The following is a 19,236-nucleotide window of genomic DNA, read 5'->3' on the forward strand; positions in this document are numbered from 1 at the left end:
AGCAGGTCTGAGTCATCGGTTTGCACTACACGTTTAGGTGTTCTGCTGAATAGTTTTTAATAGTTTTTAGTCATCTATGGTTTTGATATTTATTATTTTCAATTCAATTCAAGTTTATTTATATAGCGCCAAATCACGACAAGAGTCGACTCAAGGCACTTCACATAGTAAACATTCCAATTCAGGTCAGTTCATTAAGCCAATCAGAAATAATGTTTCCTATATAAGGAACCCAGCAAATTGCATCAAGTCACTGACGAGTGTCAGTGACTATACAGCAATCCTCATACTAAGCAAGCATAAAGCGACAGTGGAGAGGAAAACTCCCTTTTAACAGGAAGAAACCTCCAGAGAATCCTGGCTCAGTATAAGCAGCCATCCTCCACGACTCACTGGGGATGGAGAAGACAGAGCACACACACACACACACACACACACACACACACACACACACACGCAAACACACACACACACACACACACACACACACACACACACGCAAACACACACAAACACACACACGCAAACACACACACACACACACACACACACACACACACACACACACACACACACGCAAACACACACAAACACACACACGCAAACACACACACACACACACACACACACACACACACACACACACACACACACACACACGCAAACACACACACACACACACACACACACACGCAAACACACACACACACACACACACACACACACACACACGCAAACACACACAAACACACACACACACACACACACACACACACACACACACACGCAAACACACACAAACACACACACGCAAACACACACACACACACACACACACACGCACACACACACACACACACACTATTCTATGGTTACATTGTGATTTCTTAGTAAATATTCTATTCAGTGAGAAGAAACGCTCTTACCAAGATTCAGGACCCCTTGTCGTGAACTCTGGGCCAAGAAGAGCAGCAGCAGCGATGAATCATGAGCCTTCATCGGTGGTGATTTATCTTCACCTTTCCAGGTGTTTTTGTGTGTTTTCTACATAAACAGAGAAGAGAAAAGCAGTTCCCAGAAACAGCCCACAGGAGGACGAACGGGATAGATCTCCGTGGTCTCTTCTCTACTGCCGAGACTTTCTTCTACTTACAGTCTGCATTTGCAAGACATTACACTTTTCTGGGTGTCGTTCCTGTGCATCTGTTTAAATACCGTCCTTTAAGCTGCCTCTCAGTTTGTTATGGTCTTTTGTGGACTAGAAAAATGGCACACCACTCCCATTACGCATGATGAGTTAAACCCCTATTAACTTAATTGGGCGTGTGTGTTTCCACGGACGCCATCTTTTACTTGGCCATCTTCCTCGTGGCCCAATACACTTGTGGGTTGTGTCATGAATGGGTGGCACTCTAGCGGGTGGAGGTGGGGTTGACGTGAAATGGAGTTGTTTAATTTCCACGAACAAATTCAGGCTGACATAAATAACTTACGGTATAGTGCCAACTTTAACATTTGATCATATACTGAGCCTACATTCGCTCTCAAAGGTTTAAAATGGCACAATATGGGTCCTTTCATAACGAAGCTTCAATATTTAATGCACTCATCTGCTGAACTCATTCGGAAACAGCTGCTGGATTTACAAGACAGACTTGGGACTCCATGGTGAAGTGGGGCTTCAGAGCTAGTGGTGCTGAGCCGTGGAATCTTCTTTGTATGTCCTCTTCACCTACGACACCGATAATCCGTGTCTTTAGAAGTGTGTTTGGAAATATTGTCAAGAAAAAAGAAATTATGTACCTTTACATGTAAATTCTTTACATGTTCATCTTCAGAACCACTGAAGGTTCAGTTGTTATTAGATTTGAAGTTTCAGTGAACCTTTAGTTATTTACCAGAGGTTTGTTTGTTTTTCCTCAGGTGTTTCTGTCCATTCCAGGACTTCCAGCACTGGAACGGTCCTACTCTTGCTTCTTCCAAGACATCTTCAGTCCTGCTACCATCACTGAAAGTGGGCTCACCTGCCAGTCTCCCGACTCCAGCAGAATACCCATGGTGAATCATGGACAGGGTAAGCTGATTATGGATACAGTTTTATGTGGTGTAATCGTTGTGCTTCTCTTATCATAGTGTTAAAAAGTTATATTAACCAACAAATGTGTCCAATTCAATTCAAGTTTATTTATAAAGCGCCAAATCACGACCAGAGTCGTCTCAAGGACCTTCACCTGGTAAACACTCCATTACAGGTCAGGTCATTAAGCCAATCAGTAAACCTCCACAAATTAGCTTAAAAACGCTTCAGAAGACCAAAGACAGAGGAGGACTGGATCCACCCAACTTTTATTATTATTTCTTAGCCAAGAGGCTGCAATATATACCAAGATGGTTGCAAGATAACCCACTAGATGAGTCCTGGTTAGATATAGAACAGACACTTTGCAATACGATAGAGCTTTCAGATAGGGATGAGCGAGTACACCAGTATCTGTATCTGTATCTGTACTCGGAATGGGCGTGGCATAACCCGGAAGTGGACATGGTTTACATCAATATATTATTTTAAGTCTGAAATTGATATGGATTGATCAGAAGTTGATATGTGTATTGTTTTTTTTTAACGATTTACAGAGCAGCCTCAGAATTGAGATTAAATATTTTTGATCACAATAGTAAAGAAACTATTACAGAACAAGTTTTTCAATAAAATCAGAACATTAATATTTAAGTGCATGAATTAATGCATCTGAACTCATGCAGTAGGAGCTAGGAAATATGAAATGCTAGAACCAGACACAACTTTATGTATACTTTTTAATTTTTATTTGATTAAACTGATTTTTTTTCTTAACGTTCTTGGCATTTTCCCACACAAAGTTAAACAAAACAATGTTGATTAATGTGTGCGTGTGTGTGTGAGAGAGAGAGAGAGAGAGAGAGAGAGAGAGAGAGAGAGAGAGAGAGAGAGAGAGAGAGAGAGAGAGAGAGAGAGAGAGAGAGAGAGAGAGAGAGAGAGAGAGAGAGAGAGAGAGAGAGAGAGAGAGAGAGAGAGAGAGAGAGAGAGAGAGAGAGAGAGAGAGAGAGAGAGAGAGAGAGAGAGAGAGAGAGAGAGAGAGAGAGAGAGAGTGAGAGTGTCATGCCCCGATGTGGGGGCTGGGGGGTGCGTCGACATGGTCGGGACATAGAAGGGGTGCGTCTGTGTTACAGTTAAAATGCTGGACAGTGTCTCAATTCAGGACTGTCCCACAGAAAGCAGGAACCTTGGCCACCCTAACGGCAGCATATCAGCCAATCAGGAGGCTCAGAGCCTCAGAGTCTGGACAGGTGAGCAGGATCAAACCATTTTTGAGACGGGGGAGATTTGCTTTATTTTTGTTTTAAAGCATAATTTTTTGACCTATTGTATGGTTTTTAGATATTACTGACGTGTTAAAAATCACAACAAACAGTAAAAGATAATGAAATGAATGTCAAACTTTAGGGGTGCTAGGGATGAATTTAGGGGGTGCTTGACCTAGGAGAGCCTAGTTGGAACAGTCTTGGTACCTTTTCTTCTAAAATATCTTCCTTGTTATTTAAAGAAAATATAAAGTTTAGAGCTGTTACAATAAAAGGGCTTCACCATGTGTTTAAAGAGCAAGTCACCCCCAAATAAACTTTTTTTTTGCTGATAAACTAAATAAACGAGTGTCTCATCGTGCTGCAGACACGTGTCGTCAATAATTTGGCACTTCAGTGCATCTTAGTTAAAATTTAAATATTCTGCCTAAAACTAGCAGTGTTGTGCCGTTGTCAGGTAAAAACTCTGCTCTGTATTCTAATTTAAATCTGCCACCGCTATTGGCTAAGAAGTATGCTATGATGTAAACTGGTACATTATGATGTCACAATGCTGTCGTGAGCCTGAGTGTGTGTGTATTTGTTAGCGGCTCCACCTTCTCGGTCTGCCAGGCAACAGCATTTGTTGCATTTTTCAAACATGAAGTGGGAGTGGAGTTAGACTCTGGTAGGGGGTGACTTGCTCTTTAACGTGGACGATGTGCTTCACATAAATAATCTTGTTTTCCATCAGAGATGGAGGATATGAGTTTAGAGGAGAGCTGGATTTTAAACCACCTGCTGTCAGAAGTACACAGAACAACGAGTGGGTTTTAGTTTCTGTAGTAAAGTTATGGAATGGATTGAGTCCAAATATGTTAAAGTAAAAAAATGTTTTTTTCACTAACTACATGCATCTATAATACCTGCACCTCTCCATCTTTGCTAAAAATGTGTATATAGGTATATGTTTGTATGTACATGTTTTAAAACACTGACCTATGGTGGTGTTTAAATTGTGAGTGTGTGTGTGTGTGTGTGTGAGCATTATTTAGGAATGCGTGTGCGTGTATACATGTGGGTATATAGATGTATATGCAGACTGTTTGCGTGCATATGCGTGTATATAATCATGAGGGTAGGTGCATAAATATCTGGGCGTGTAAATGTGGACATGAGTCCTATTGCTAATCTGAATATTTACATGGACTGTGTAGTAGCTGATGGGATAACTACACAGAAGGACAGTTTTTACTGCACTGTAACTGCTCACGCTTTAACTTGGTCTCTTTCTTAAAAGTTTTAAATCTAATTAAAAATTGTGTGTATTTTAGTTGTGCTCTCACATTTATTTTATTGTTCTTGCTGTTCTTGCTAATGGGAGCACACTGAATTGCCTCTGTGTATGAATGTGCTACAGAGATAAAGCAGGTGCACGCTGCAAGCTGCTCGTCCTCTTTATGCAGTGGTACCTTGCTTTTTACTGGTTTTTATTAGTGTTTTATTGGCTTTTATGCATTTTTGTTGTCTCTGATGCTTTTTTTGTATGGTGTGGATCCTCTGGTGACATACGATCGCGCTGCGCTGCTGAGGCTTCGTCCTCCCGTTGATGTAGCGGGCTCCGTGAGCTGGGAACCTCACGGATGGTGCTGCTGGTTGGACTGTCCGTGTGCTCTCTCCCCCCAAGCCGTGATGTGTCGGCCCTCTGTCCGCCCCAGCTCGAGAAGGAAGCATCGGAGAAGACGGGGAAAGAGAGGTAGCCGGCGCGTGAGACGTCGGGCTGGATCCCTGAAGAAGCGGCTGGTCCGATTCGGCCCAGCTTCTGACCCGGTGGTTCCGAGATGTCTTACGGTTTACTCTGCGCCCTGCCCAGGGAACTTGGCCGGCTCTGAGGGTGAACCGGCACCGCGCCACGGCCGATCGGCTCGAAGACCTTGCCAGACTGGGGTTTGCTGGGAGAATCTGCGCTCGGTTACGGGCACAGAGTTAGAGGGGACTGGGCCCGTGCACGATCTCGGTGCTGCAGTCCCGCCGCAGACCCGGTTTGGTCTGGTCAATGCCAGGTCTGTGCTGAACAAAACTTTTATACTTTGTGACTTTTTATTCAGCATGACTTGGGTTTTCTGTGCATCTGTGACTCCTGGATCCCGTTTGGTGACTCAAGCGCCCTGCTGGAGCTGGTACCACCTGGCTGCTCCTGTTTTAATATCCCCAGATCGCGGGGCAGAGGTGGAGGGCTGGTTGTTGTTTTTAAATCCAGCTTTCCTTGTAAACAGCTTACACCCACCATGTCATTTTCTTCATTTGAACTGTGCTTATTTGAACTGTGCATCTCCCCCCGCCTGCTCGTTGTGCTGATTTATCGCCCTCCAAAGACTGACTCTAACTTCCTTAATGATTTCAGTGATCTTGTGGCAGACTGCATCCTAAAATATGACTATGTCCTATTTTTTGGTGATTTTAACATCCATATCTGCTGTCCTGATAATGTGCTCACTAAAGGTTTTTTAATTTGCTAGATTCATTCAATCTAACTCAATGGGTATCGTCCCCAACTCATGCTAGGGGTCACACCCTGGACCTGGTTCTCTCTTTTGGTCTACCCGTCATGAACCTTGAGACTTTGCCTCCTGTGTTCTCTGACCACTCTCCAATACTCTGTGATGTTACGTTGCCATGTCCTGTCCGTGTGTGTGAAGCTCCAGCTACTAGGTTCAGAGCCCTGGATGCAGAAACTATTTCAAAGTTTGTGGACTGTATGTCTGTAAGGTTAGAGACCTTTAACCCAGATCCATCTAACACTGAACACTATTCACAACACTTTGATGTACTTTGTAATCAGGTCCTGGACGTGGTTGCCCCTCTCAAGCTTAGCAAGTCTAGGCCTAGGAGGGAGCCTTGGCTATCTGATGTCACACGGGCTTGTAGGCGGGCGTGTAGATCCTCTGAGAGAAAGTGGAAAAAGGATGGCCTACAGGTCTCGCGTGAGTTGTTCAGAGCATCTCTAGTTGCTTATCAGGATGCTGTGAGGGCTGCCAGAACGGCCTATTTTGCAGACATCATCGAAACAAACTCCAAGAATCCCAGGATTCTCTACAAAACACTAAACTCTGTTCTGGTGTATCAGGAGCCCAGCTTCATGTCTCCTACAGCTGCTGGAAACTGAAGCTTTTCACAGATTCTTTTTTGATAAAGTATCAGGCATTAGAGCAGCTATTTCCGGTAACTTTATTGACACAGTTCCAGTTCCTCCATCACCACCCACCCTGACCTCCCTCAATACTGTTTCATACTCTGAGCTGAGTAATCTTGTTGCGAGGCAGAAGCCATCTGGCTCTCCACTTGATGTTCTGCTGCCTCGTCTCTGGAAGGCTGCCTTTCCGTGCCTTGGCCCTTCACTTGGTCAGATTATCAATGGGAGCCTCAGCACAGGTGTGGTCCCAGCTGCTTTGAAAGCAGTAGTTGTTCGGCCGACCCTGAAGAAACCTGGTGCTGATGTCTCTGTGATAGAAAATTACAGGCCTATCTCTACCCTGCCTTTTACATCAAAACTGCTTGAGAAAGTCGTTTATCAGCAGCTGGTCTCACATTTAGCTGACTCTGATCTGTTTGAGGTTTTCCAATCAGGGTTCAGGTCTGGCCATAGCACAGAGTCTGCTCTACTGAGGGTCCTAAATGACATCTATCTATCACTAGATCAGGGTACATCTGTGGTGCTTCTGTTGTTAGATCTGGCAGCAGCCTTCGACACAGTTGACCACGCGATTCTACTCGATCGCTTGGAACGATGGGTTGGGATCAAAGGGTCAGCTCTGGATTGGTTTAGATCATATCTCCACAACAGGACATTCTGCGTTAAACTGGGTGATGTTTTTTCTTCTTGGGAGGGGCTCCGCTGGGGGGTCCCACAGGGATCGATCCTTGGTCCTCTTTTGTTTGCCATTTATCTGCTACCTCTGGGGTCAATCTTTCGTAAACATGGCCTATCATTCCATCTCTATGCTGACGATTGCCAGATTTACTCTCCATTGTGTCAGGAGAAAAGTCACTCTATCCAGTCCTTTGTGTCCTGTCTTAATGAGGTGAAGTCTTGGCTAATGGCCAACGGTCTACATCTGAATGAGGCAAAGACAGAGCTCATTGTTTTTCACCCCAACAGCAGGAATGTGGATTGTTATGTTGATCTTGGCCCTCTTTCTCCCTACTCAAAACCAGTTGTTACCAGTTTGGGAGTGAAAATTGATGCTGGACTTAAATTTGAGGCTCACATCAACTCAGTGATCTGATCCACTTTCTTTCACCTGAGACGCCTTGCAAATATCAAGCCTATGCTGTCGAGAGCCCACCTGGAGCGGGTACTGCATGCCTTTGTTATTTCTAGACTTGACTACTGCAACTCTCTTTATTCAGGGTTGTGTCAGTCATCACTGCGTCGCCTACAGGTTGTGCAGAACAGCGCAGCAAGGTTCCTGACTGGGACCAGGAAACGGGACCACATCAGTCCGGTTCTGGCCTCCCTGCACTGGCTTCCGGTTTGCTATCGTGCACAATTCAAAATCCTCGTCTTTGTTTACAATTTCTTCCAGGGTGGTGCTCCCCCCACACTCCTGAACAGACATTTCCCATCACACGCTCTGCGCTCCTCTGACCAAGGCCTGCTCGCTATCCCTCATTCTAGGTGTCGTACCCGTGGGGACCGGGCTTTCTCAGTCCTAGCACCGTTACTCTGGAACCAGTTGCCACCCTCAGTTAGGCTGTCCCCATCTCTGCCAGTCTTTAAGAGTCGCCTAAAAACACACCTCCTCCGCTTGGCGTTTCCAGAACATGTTTGATTTTGGCCCTCTTTTATGTTGAATTTATTTCACAGTTTTCATTGGTTCACTCTATCCCTTGTTTTACCCATCTGTCCTGTACCAGAATGTTTCACCTTTTTTTGTAATTTGTATTTTGTAATTTGAATTGCTTTTATTTTTGATGTATTCACTATATTTGTACTTCAACTGAACCATGTTCAGCGCCTTGGGCTTCCTGACAGGGTTGCGGAAGGCGCTTTATAAATAAAGCTTTGATTGATTGAAAATGTAATTAATTTATTTCAATGATTTGAATTTTTAGAGCCCCTTTCATCGTTTCGTCAATTTTTCACCCAATCAGGTTTCGGGCCCTGGGTGGGCAAATCCTCCCCCCAGGCTTTCACTGCTGAGGACATGACACGTTGCGTCAGCAGGGTGCTATGAATGTAGGAAACATCTTGTAACCAGCTGGACACTGTCCTGATTGCCAAGGGAACCCAAAGGCCTTACATGAAGACCTTACTCTGAAGCAAAAATAACAAAGAATGTCAATCATTCTGCAGCAGCACTAACAGTGTAGTATTAATCCGAATGGAGCTCAGTGCCGTACTGCTATTCGACCCTGTGGCCCACTGGAAGTCCCCTAATCCCCAGTTTTTAACTTACTGAATTAGGCTCCGATTTTCTACATCTGTCAACACTCTCCAGCGTATTTTGTAATGAAACATACTTACATATGAATAATTAATAATAATTATCCAAACCAGTCGATCTTATGGTTATTGTCTCCAGCTATTTAGAAACAAACCGACGCCCATGACCACGGGCCTCATTCAGCAGGCCTGCTTCTGAATGAAACAGAACTAAGTGATCAGCACTGAGAAATGTGAGGGAATGTTTTAAAAGCTAAGCAACAGGCTAGACTGATGTGCTGTATTTAGCATTAGCTCATTGTATTATTTTGTGTTCTGTCATCAGATTTTGTTACCGTCACCTTGTCTGTCCGTTTTGGCAATGTCACCGTCACAGCAACGGATTTCGTCTTCTATGACTGCATGGCTGTGAAACAGCTGTCTGGCAGCATGCCGTAAGTTTCACTTCATTATCTGTGCTTTTTGTTTGGTATAGTTCCTGCGTTGTTTTCTATCATTTTGCTCTTCAGCCTTTGTTCTGTCTTGCTATTCTTTCCTGTTTTTTACTCTTCTTATCAAACACGTTCATAAACAATGTCATTGGTTGTCTTCGTATACCTTTTGCTACTCAGCAAGAAACAACTGTACAACCTGGGTTAACACAGCTCAGTTCAGGGTAGTGTGTATTCTCTAGCAACTCCCTGACCTAATCGGGTGTGCTTGTCATGGGGGTGGGGTCACAAAAAAGCTGCAAGATGATCAGTAGACAGTGTGAGGGGATCTGTGTGCCATAAAAATACACCACAGCACAACAATGGCGGCGATAGTGAACATTTTGCACAATCTGGTTTTTTGTCAGACTCTGAACGGCCGAAGGCGGCAGGCATGCCAACAACCAGTGACTCCATCCCCTAACCTGAGTGACTGGTAGTCCCTGACATTGCTTTTTTGGACTGGCACAGTAAGCTAGGAACTAGTGCTAATTTTAATAAGTCGACGCGTTGTTTATTATATGAGCTTCTGTTTAATCTTGCCTGCTGCGGCACCTTCTGCTGCTTCCTGCTTAAGGCTCATGCGCAGTGGTGGCCATCCAGATCAGCTTTCAGGTTTTATTCTACAGCCATTTGGATCACCCAACCCAACCCACAAAAATAAACAATAATGAACAAGAGTCTGCTTCTAGACCTGCAGAAAAAGAGAAGACAAAACAAACAAACAAAAAAAAAGGGACACATACACAATACAACAGGAGCAAGCTAGCACTGCGTCAACCTGATGAGGAAATATATAATCAACATTGTTTTACTGAACAATCACATGATGATATGTTTATGTTTATGAATTTAGCAGTCGCTTTTGTCCAAAGTGACTTACAAGTGATAATCGGCATGTTGCCCTTGTGGCTAACAACAATAACAAGAACAACTTGACATCAGTCATGGAAAGTAGGGAACAAGAAGTGGACAGTAGAGAGGTGTGGGGGTGGGGGGTGGGGGATGGGGGGGGGCTTTCTCTGTGATGCCCATACTAGAGAGTGTGGACAAAAGGAAGCCATGGTTGACAGTGTCAAATGCAGCCGATAAGTCGAGCAGGATAAGCACTGAGGATTTGCCTGTCGCTCTAGCTTCTTTTAAGGATTCCGTCACTGGAGCGGTTTCAGTGGAGTGGCCTTTTTTGAACCCAGATTGGTAAGGGTCAAGCAGACAGTTTTGTGAGAGGTATTCTGTGATCTGCTTGAACGCCATCCTTTCAATGATTTTGGAAAGAAAATGCAGGTTCTAAAGGCAGGTAATAAATCACAGTGCATTAAGTGCCCACCACAGCCTTAAGACATGTGTTGAACGTGCCCAAGCCCATACTTATGAGAGCACCATGTGAGCACCTGTGTGTGTACACACACGCGTTTATGTAAGGTTTATCTATAGGAGCGTCCAATAGAGTGTGAGGGGCCACAGATCTGCCCCCTAAAGATGTGTAGGAGACGGGGGGAGCTCCAAGTCCCAGAGATCCAGGAGTTGCCCCAGAGCACAGGAACTCCAGGGAGACCGCAACCAGAAAAGCCCCCACCCCCCTCGAGAGGCGCAGAGGATCGCCCCGGGGGGCCACAACCAGCAGCCGGCAGAGTCTCGGGAGATATTGGCGGCAAGCCCTCAGGCCCGCCCGCAGCCTCCCACCCCGTAGCCGGCCTAGCCCGGGACCCAATGACCCGGGACCCAGGGGCGACCTCCCCCGCCAGGGATCCAGCAGAGCCCAGGGACCCAGACCCCACCAGGCAGCCATCGGGATTAAACTCCCTGACCCGGGAGCCACGACCCAGGCAGACCAAGGCACCGCACTCCACACCAGGTGTGGCAGGGAGAGGGGAGACAAAGATCTATATCATCAAAAGAAGTCCCAGGAGAAGGGAGGAGTCAAAGGCCCCACCTGACATATACAGTCATACACAAACACAGTCACACACTCCCTCATGCTCACACATGCACATACAGCCAAAGACTTACAAAAATGCACGCTGGACACCCACTCATGCTCCCCATACACACCCCATTCACTCTGGTCCCGGTACTGCTGCACATGGGGTACAACCATTACCGGTTCCCAGAGTTTGACCCTTTCTGCTGGGGTGCTGATGAGCAGGCTCCCCCGCCCAACACTGAGCAAAGCAACCCACCACCCCAGACCCCAACCGGACGGCCAGATCTCCCTCCTAGCCTCCAGCCCCAGGAAGCCAAGCGACAACAGAGGCGTGCTAAGACCCCTAGTCTCCCTCCGCCTGCTCCAATATAGTGTTGGTGCGTGTTGATGAGGTGTATTCCATGGCTGCGGTGAGCGGGCAGTGCAGCCACCATCTGGCCTATGCCAGCTGATGCCACCACACCACCCCACTTGCCCCCACAGCCCTCTGTGTCTCAGTGCAGTTTAAAATTGGAAGTGGGCACCGGCACTAGGAGTGAGGATGAAAAATCCCCCTGCCAACTGCCGTTGTATGTGCTCACTCCCAAGGCCCTAAGTGTGTCTTTGCGTGGAATGTCGTTGGTGGAAGTGCTTAAGGTGCAAATAAAATTGGGGGACAGGCTGCCACAGGAATGTGGAAATGAGGTCCATACCCCCCCCCCCCCCCCCCCCCCAAGGTTCTATGTGCATGTTTGTGTGATGATGTGAGGGAGCAGGAGGAGAAAAATATGCGGGGATGGGGAGGAATGGCTGGTTGGGCTTAGCCCTCCAGGGAGCCAGCTCCCCCACTGGCCCCAATAGGTACCTCTGTTGCCAAAATGCCACCCAGGGCATGGAGACCCCAGCCCATCTTACCAGGGCCCAAAGCAGCAGCATTGCAGAGCCTCACGGAGTCCGAGGGCACCAACCCAGCCCCACCCCAGCAGAATATCTATGCCCATCCCTGCATTTGCACAACTTCCAGAATATATAAGACATGGGACATCCTGGTAAGGTTGGGTCCTCCCCCTCCTGGACCTCCCCCTCCCCCGTGATTGGACAGCAGAGGAGCCAAGGTCTACCCAAGCCCCCTGAACCCGGGCCAGGCACTGCTGCATGTTCCTGCCTTCTTCCCGGCAGCATACATGTCAGGACCCGACCCCCAAGGTCCTGCCCACATCCCCAAACGGGGCCATTCACCCCCACACCCTGAGCCCCCAGGCCCCGACCCAGACACGCCCAGGGGCAATGCAGCTACCAGGCAGCGACCCATGGCCGCCGCCAAGACCTCCAAGGGGCCCCACTCACAACCGCCAGTAATCGGAAATCATTACCGATATCACTCATGGGGAGAGTTGCTACAATTAAAATGATGGTCTTACCCAGAATAAATTACTTATTTTCAATGATCCCAAACAAACCTCCAGCTGACTGGTTTAAATCTCTGGACTCCTCAATTACCAAATTCCTTTGGCAGGATAAACCTCCACAAATTAGCTTAAAAACGCTTCAGAAGACCAAAGACAGAGGAGGACTGGATCTACCCAACTTTTATTATTATTTCTTAGCCAACAGGCTGCAATATATACCAAGATGGTTGCAAGATAACCCACTAGATGAGTCTTGGTTAGATATAGAACAGACACTTTGTAATACGATAGAGCTTTCAGACTTACCATTTATTAGCTCAAGCATAAGAAAACATGAAGGCTTCAAAAGTATTAGTATCAGCACCTCTCTAGTGACGTGCAGATTAATTGCAATTTTATGTTGTATTCTTATTCATTTGAAAAATATACTTGTTTAAAGCCCACTCTAGGCTAAAAACACTGCTGGCGCGACTTTTGGGATCTTTAGATCAGCTCGCTGCTCCTCACTGTGGGTGCTCAGCTGTATAAAACAATGAGATGGTAAAAACACTGAGATGCTAACGTGAAAGGCAGACTCCGCTCCAGCCTCATGTACTCCACAAGGACATGCTAAACATGAAAGGCTTAAATCACGAACAGCGTGTTAAAAAACACGAGGGAATGCTAAATGAAGGTTAACATAAACACGAGTGGATGCTAAGGCTAGTTAACACGAGGGGGTAAATCCTTTACTTGCTGAGCATTTATTAAATAGGTGCTGCTACTATTCAGTGTTTTTGGTGCTGCAATGAATGGCCTGCAGAGCTAAAAAGACAACAAAAGAAATACTTACCAACAGGGTTTACGAGTGACTCCAGGATACTGGTCGCCGAGTCCAGGCCTCCTTCGCTGCCTTGGTTTTACGGTCTGTGTCCATAAATAGCGTCCACCACATCGTACCACTTCCATGTACTTCGCCCATTCCCACTACGGTCGTCGCTGTCCTTAACTTTTCCGTAGTGGGCTTTTATTTTTTTCAGCTTCGCACGACACTGCTCGGAGGTGCGCTGGAATCCTTCAGCTGCCATGCGCTGAGAAACTTCTTTGTAGACTTTCTCATTTCTTCTCATCCCATCCAGCTCGGCCTGAATGTTGCTATCTCCGATGATGGTGAGGAACGTTTGAAGCTCCGCATTGGACCAAAAGCTATTACTTGCACGCATTTTCGCTCACAAGGAGTACAGCCAAACACAAACACTAGAACTCTGGGGATTGTCGCGGGTAGTTACGTAATTTCTCCCCCAATCAGAGGACTCTAGACCTTTTACGCTGTGGCTCCACCCAGACCAAAAATCTCTGGACCCACAACAGAAGGGGTCCCGCTCTGGCCCGGTCCGGGTAGGTTTTCTGGACTGGTTTAACAATCGAAACAAAATATTTAGCAACCCGATCCTTCCCATTCCATGCCAGTTTGGGCGGTGGAAAAGGCCCTTTCATGCACTGCATAACAGTAAAGTTTTAAGTATCAGGCGTGACATTAAAGCAGCAGCTTTGATGCTCCATCTGAGAGTAGATCTGTAAGGGTTGTCACCAGCATTCAGACATCAATTCTGTTTGCTTGACAGCCAGACAGGACACGGGGGGAAGTGAGTTAGTTGTGTTACATACGGTCAAGAGTTTCAGGTCGGATGGGAGCTACACAGCACAATGGTGTGGAGATCAATTGACATCTGAGAGGTGGACAACATGAGCCACGATTGGATGAGCAGAAGGATCCGTAATGATGAAACTGGTTGTCAGTCACGGATGGATGGGTGAGGACTTCCCAGGAGGAGGAATGATGGTGTGATCGAGAGGAGAGCAGGAATTCCAGAGATCTGTGTAGAAAATACGTTTCAAGAAAGAGGGGATGAGTAACGCTACCAGCTGTTTTATCCTCCTGCCAGATGAGCAGATGGTTCCAGGTGTGTGAGGATGCACCTGCTGTTGTAGCCACATTAGAGGAGTTGTCGGGTAACTCCTCTGTCCTGCTGTGCTGAGCAGCCTGGCTGAGGAGGAGATTAGGGAAAACAACACAGAGTCGTGTAGCTCACCTCACGTGCACTTTAGGATCTTGACCTTTGCCCTCTTACAGCTTCCTGTTTGTCTGGTCTTTGGAACTGGGCACGGAGAGGCTCTGGAACAGGGTTTTGTCTGAGAAGTCCTGATATGGGAGAAGATCCACCACAGAGTCAGAGGTCCATAAGCGTGTGTACATCCACTGGAAAAGGATTTTTGTTACTACAATAGATCTCCATAGCCACCATTATGGTTTGTCACACAGGATATGACTACATGAGGTTGGGTGGGTCTTCAGGGCTCTGGTGGTGTAGTCTCCAGGTTTGTACTGTGGGCACACTAATGTGTCGCAGCGATTTGTAATCTAAAATAATCAAACAAACAAACCACATCAACTTTAGTGAAATATCTACATTACCTGTTCAGATATAAACAGTTAGAGGCATTAATTTGACCGGTTATTGTATTTATTACCTTGACAGCCTTCCTTTGTAGGAGAATGCCAGATTTTCAGGGTGAATCTGATGATGAGGCTGTGGAAAGCCTCCAAGGTGGACGTGTGGTACTGCGGGCTTATCTTCTCTGCGTCCTTCTGGAAACGTTGAGCTAGCAGAATGGCAGTGAGCTTCTCACACGATGCAGTGCCTACATAGAAAAAGTTAATTACTTACACAACATGATGCTGCTAACATTTCATTTAGAAGTCACCCATCATACCCACTTATGATCATGCATGTACGTCTAACAGGGCTGCACACATGTAGCCATTATGTAGGCTCTTAGGTCTTTTTATTTCAAGTATGGGTGTTCTGCATAAAAACATGTTGTGTGGTGCCCTCTTGTGGCCAAACGGCTGCACTACGATGTTGGCTGGTACATGTGCAGTCCGCCACTCTCCTCCCAACACATTCCTCACTTCCTCTGTCTTCTATGTCGAAGGACGTTAAGAGAGAGCTTCTGGTGGGGGTCCTACAAGTAAAGAAAGAAACAGTGAAGGCTCAGCTGTAATGAGTACACGCTACACTTACTTAGTCTGAGCCACTCTCTTGCCTCTTCTCCATCCAGAGGTGCAGGCAGACAGCTAGGGAACAGGGCGGTGAGGCTGGGGACATTCTGGTCAGAGGTCCAATTTGCGACCGCCTCCAGTCCTGAAGCTGAAGTTGAGGCTGACCAGTAGAGGTGGTTAACCACACTCTGCTCCCACAGTCCCACATCTTGTGTTGCCTTTCTCTTCCCCAGCTCATCCGTTTCCTTCCCAGTTCCTGGGGAGCAACACATCCTCACATGTTTACAGCTGACAAAACCCAGTATTAGTCACAATATATACCCCCAAAGATTATAGTTTCCTTTTTCCTCCCTAAAATATTTCTACACCCATGTGGTGGTCATTCACGATCTGCTGCACATCGACCCCCCCAGGCTTCGCACCAATCCCTCCTTCTAACCCTTACCCTTCACAAACTGTTCCCAACTTCACTGATCCACAAATAACCAACACAATTCTCAGCTGATATGTTATTTCCATTATCAGGGTGTCCGCGGGGTTTTAAAAAGTATTAAAAAGTCATAAATAAAAACAGTCAAATTTAAGGCCATTAAAAGTGTTAAATTTGGTCTCAGAGGTATTATTTTTTCCAAATTAGGTATTATTTTTTTCAGACTATCAGATGTCGTATTCTGAACATCGACATAGAAATATATTCCGAATGAAATGTTTTGAACGATTATAAAAACAAAACAAGCCGATTATTTGCTCCTCCCACTTGCGCTGCCTTGAGTTGCAGCTGTGGTTGGGACAGTTATTACATTAACTGATGGACCTGTAAATAAATAGTTTATAAATAAGGTAGAAATAAGTTCCTCACACTGATAAATAATAACTAATCTCTCTGAGGACACGGTGCTAGTGCACTCTCCTACAGCACCTTGACACGACTCAATAAATGTTATACAACATTTTGTGAACATCAATTTATTTGCATGTATTTGTTATAAATGCCACTGTATAATTCTTGCTGTCAGTATTTGCAAGATATTGGTATTTGGGTCTGTACTGGTTAGACTTAAATGAGTTAAACCAAGGTCTATAGCCCTTGGGTCATAAACTATGAGCTATAAGTATATTGATCTTTTTATACTGGGAATCAGGAGTTATTTTAGTGATCATCTTGTTTCTTGTTTATTTTTGCCCTGATTGTGCCCTGAGCAGTTTTATGACTGAATAAAAATAAAAAAATAAAAATCTACATAAATTGAAAAATCGTCTTCAATAATCGAGATCTCAATTTCAGTCACAATAATCGTGATTATTGTTTTTGCCATAATCGAGCAGCCCTACTTTAGCATATCCGGTCACATAATGATGACGTCATATTCAGTGGTCGTTCTGCATCATTTCAGGCCTCGTGGTCAACTGAACCGCTGAACAGAAGTGCCTGGCTTATTTTCTAAGTAAAATAAATATGTGCAATACGTTGTCAACATCAGTGAGTCTCTAAGTCTATTCTTTTTGTATGTTAAAATATGTGTAAATAGGTCGCTGATTAACACTTGCAATTTAGTGTTGTGATGGTTTTAAAAAAATTCTGAAGGTAGTAAAAAAAAGTACTAATAAGTAGTAAATTTTACTTAAGGATTGCTGTATATACCCTGATTATGTTCATCAAGTAATATTATACCTGTCTGAGTTGGATGTGAATGACTTTGTTCCTGGCCAGATCCATCATACTGGAGCGCCCATACTCAGAGTCCTGCAGGAAAGAGTCCATCTTGAAACCTAAGAAACAAAGATTTCATTCACCAGGTCAATCAGCTGGCATGTCACCACCAAGTGTCAGGTCCAGAGTCAGTAGCCTGCTTGATGATGTCATCCTGCCCTAGCCGCCACTGCCAGCTCAGTGTGGGAATGAGCAGCTCTGCTTCGACAGTCCCTGCGCATTTTAGACCCCCAGGAAGTAAAATATGATAAGTTATGCCATAAAATGGCACACACACACACACACACACACACACACACACACACACACACACACACACACACACACACACACACACACACACATTATCAATAGTAACACATAATGGAAGACCATAAGATCATGGAAAACGATGAGTCAGTGAAAAGGCCAGCAGCACACAGCTGCAGGTTGTTCTCCGTGGGCTGACTGGACGGCACAGATGGTTACTGTTCCGTGTGAACGATGCTCTTCTTGTCCTTTTGGGGACGGACCTCAGTGAAAGAGCTGTGCACAGCACAGAGATATAAATATCATAGGAATACTGTAATGTTTTATATTTATTTCTTTACCTGGAACAGTTCACAGTTTTGTCATTTCGGTGGGAGCCGGGATCAAGAGCCCACACCTCACATCCGGGTCTTCTCAGGGGTGTGGAGGCTGCTGTGGGCTTTCTGGAAGATGCATTTCCATCCTGGTCCCTGAACTGGGTGGCGATGTAAAACAAACATACATATTTATTGATGTTTACCACAGCAGAACATCACATGTGCGACAATAAGCTGTTAAACAAATGCACACACAGTGTTTGAACTAGAAGGCACCGTTGCTATGCTGGTAGGGCTTCGTGTTAGCCTGGACGAGTGCATCCTAGCAGACGATGAGCTCAGTCTGACAGCCAGTGTGTTGGGTAGATTTAGTCTGAACAAAGCAAAAGCACATCGCTGTTGGAGTTTATAAAAACACAGATAATGTACAGCAGAAACTCCTATTTATGTGTGTTATAACATGTCTGCTGTGTGATCTGACTACTTGTCAGTGTCCAAAATCAGACATGTAAATGTTCTTATCATAGGCGAGCTCCAGCACGAGTTCAAAGAGCTTCCCCTGAAATATTATCCATCCATCTATCTTCTTCCGCCTACCCTTAGTCGGGTCGCAGAGGCCCACACTTCCCTCTTCCCAGCTACTTGGGCAAGCTCCTCCGGGAAAATCCTAAGGCGTTCCCTGGCCAGGCTAAAATATTCAGTTTTCTCTAATAACTTTTGCAAATTAATAGCAAACAGTTACAATTTCACAAGACTTATTGTCAGTTATGAGAGGATGAAACTAAATGATGCTTTTCAAACTGAACAGATTACATCCCATTAAAATGATAAATGCACCCGATGGAGGCTTTATGGGTGATTGTAACTGATCAGGTTATGGTTGAACATACGACACAGGTTGGAACAGATCCTCTGGAATAAAAAATAAACTGAAACACGAGAATGTTTTGACTGTAATTGTTGGGTTTTAGAAGGACGTGGATAAAAAAAACAAGTCCACAAGCATGTAGATAATAAATGATGCTACTATAACGTAAGTCAGTCACTTATGATGCGAAGAGAGGCTGAAACGCGACCTCCTAATCAGAATTCCTCACAGAACCGGGTCATGCTGTGCTGCATAGCTGGAGAATCCACGCTGTAATGCTCTCTGTCAACTAATCCAGCGTTTTTCTTTTTCAGCGCCATCAGAATAATTATCGACTGGCACACAAAATCTAAGCGAATTCGCTCCGAAGCTGACAGTAATCGTCGCGTGGACCAGTTTGGCTGCCATGGCTTTGAGAAATGTTCTGATGCTCTTGATGCTTCTCCTAATTCTAATCTTACAATCCAAATCTGAACGTGGCCAATCAGCCAGAAGACAG

At 45.4% G+C, this 19,236-nt stretch overlaps 1 protein-coding gene across 3 annotated transcripts in view; it reads left to right on the plus strand.

Annotated features, from left to right (window-relative positions):
* Nucleotides 1-19,236, plus strand: part of LOC107397087 (plexin-B1) — a 215,833-nt gene that overhangs the window by 89,717 nt on the left and 106,880 nt on the right. For all 3 annotated transcript variants that reach the window (XR_011520067.1, XM_070549100.1, XM_070549101.1), the window contains exons 8-9: nt 1,924-2,074; nt 9,093-9,201. Coding sequence is in view for 2 of the 3 variants with exons in the window: in XM_070549100.1 (XP_070405201.1) it covers nt 1,924-2,074; nt 9,093-9,201 (260 nt within the window). In the remaining variant the exon portion in view is untranslated. The remainder of the gene's footprint in view (nt 1-1,923; nt 2,075-9,092; nt 9,202-19,236) is intronic.

This window comes from Nothobranchius furzeri, chromosome 3, assembly GCF_043380555.1.
Source record: "Nothobranchius furzeri strain GRZ-AD chromosome 3, NfurGRZ-RIMD1, whole genome shotgun sequence".
Classification (NCBI taxonomy): domain Eukaryota; kingdom Metazoa; phylum Chordata; class Actinopteri; order Cyprinodontiformes; family Nothobranchiidae; genus Nothobranchius; species Nothobranchius furzeri.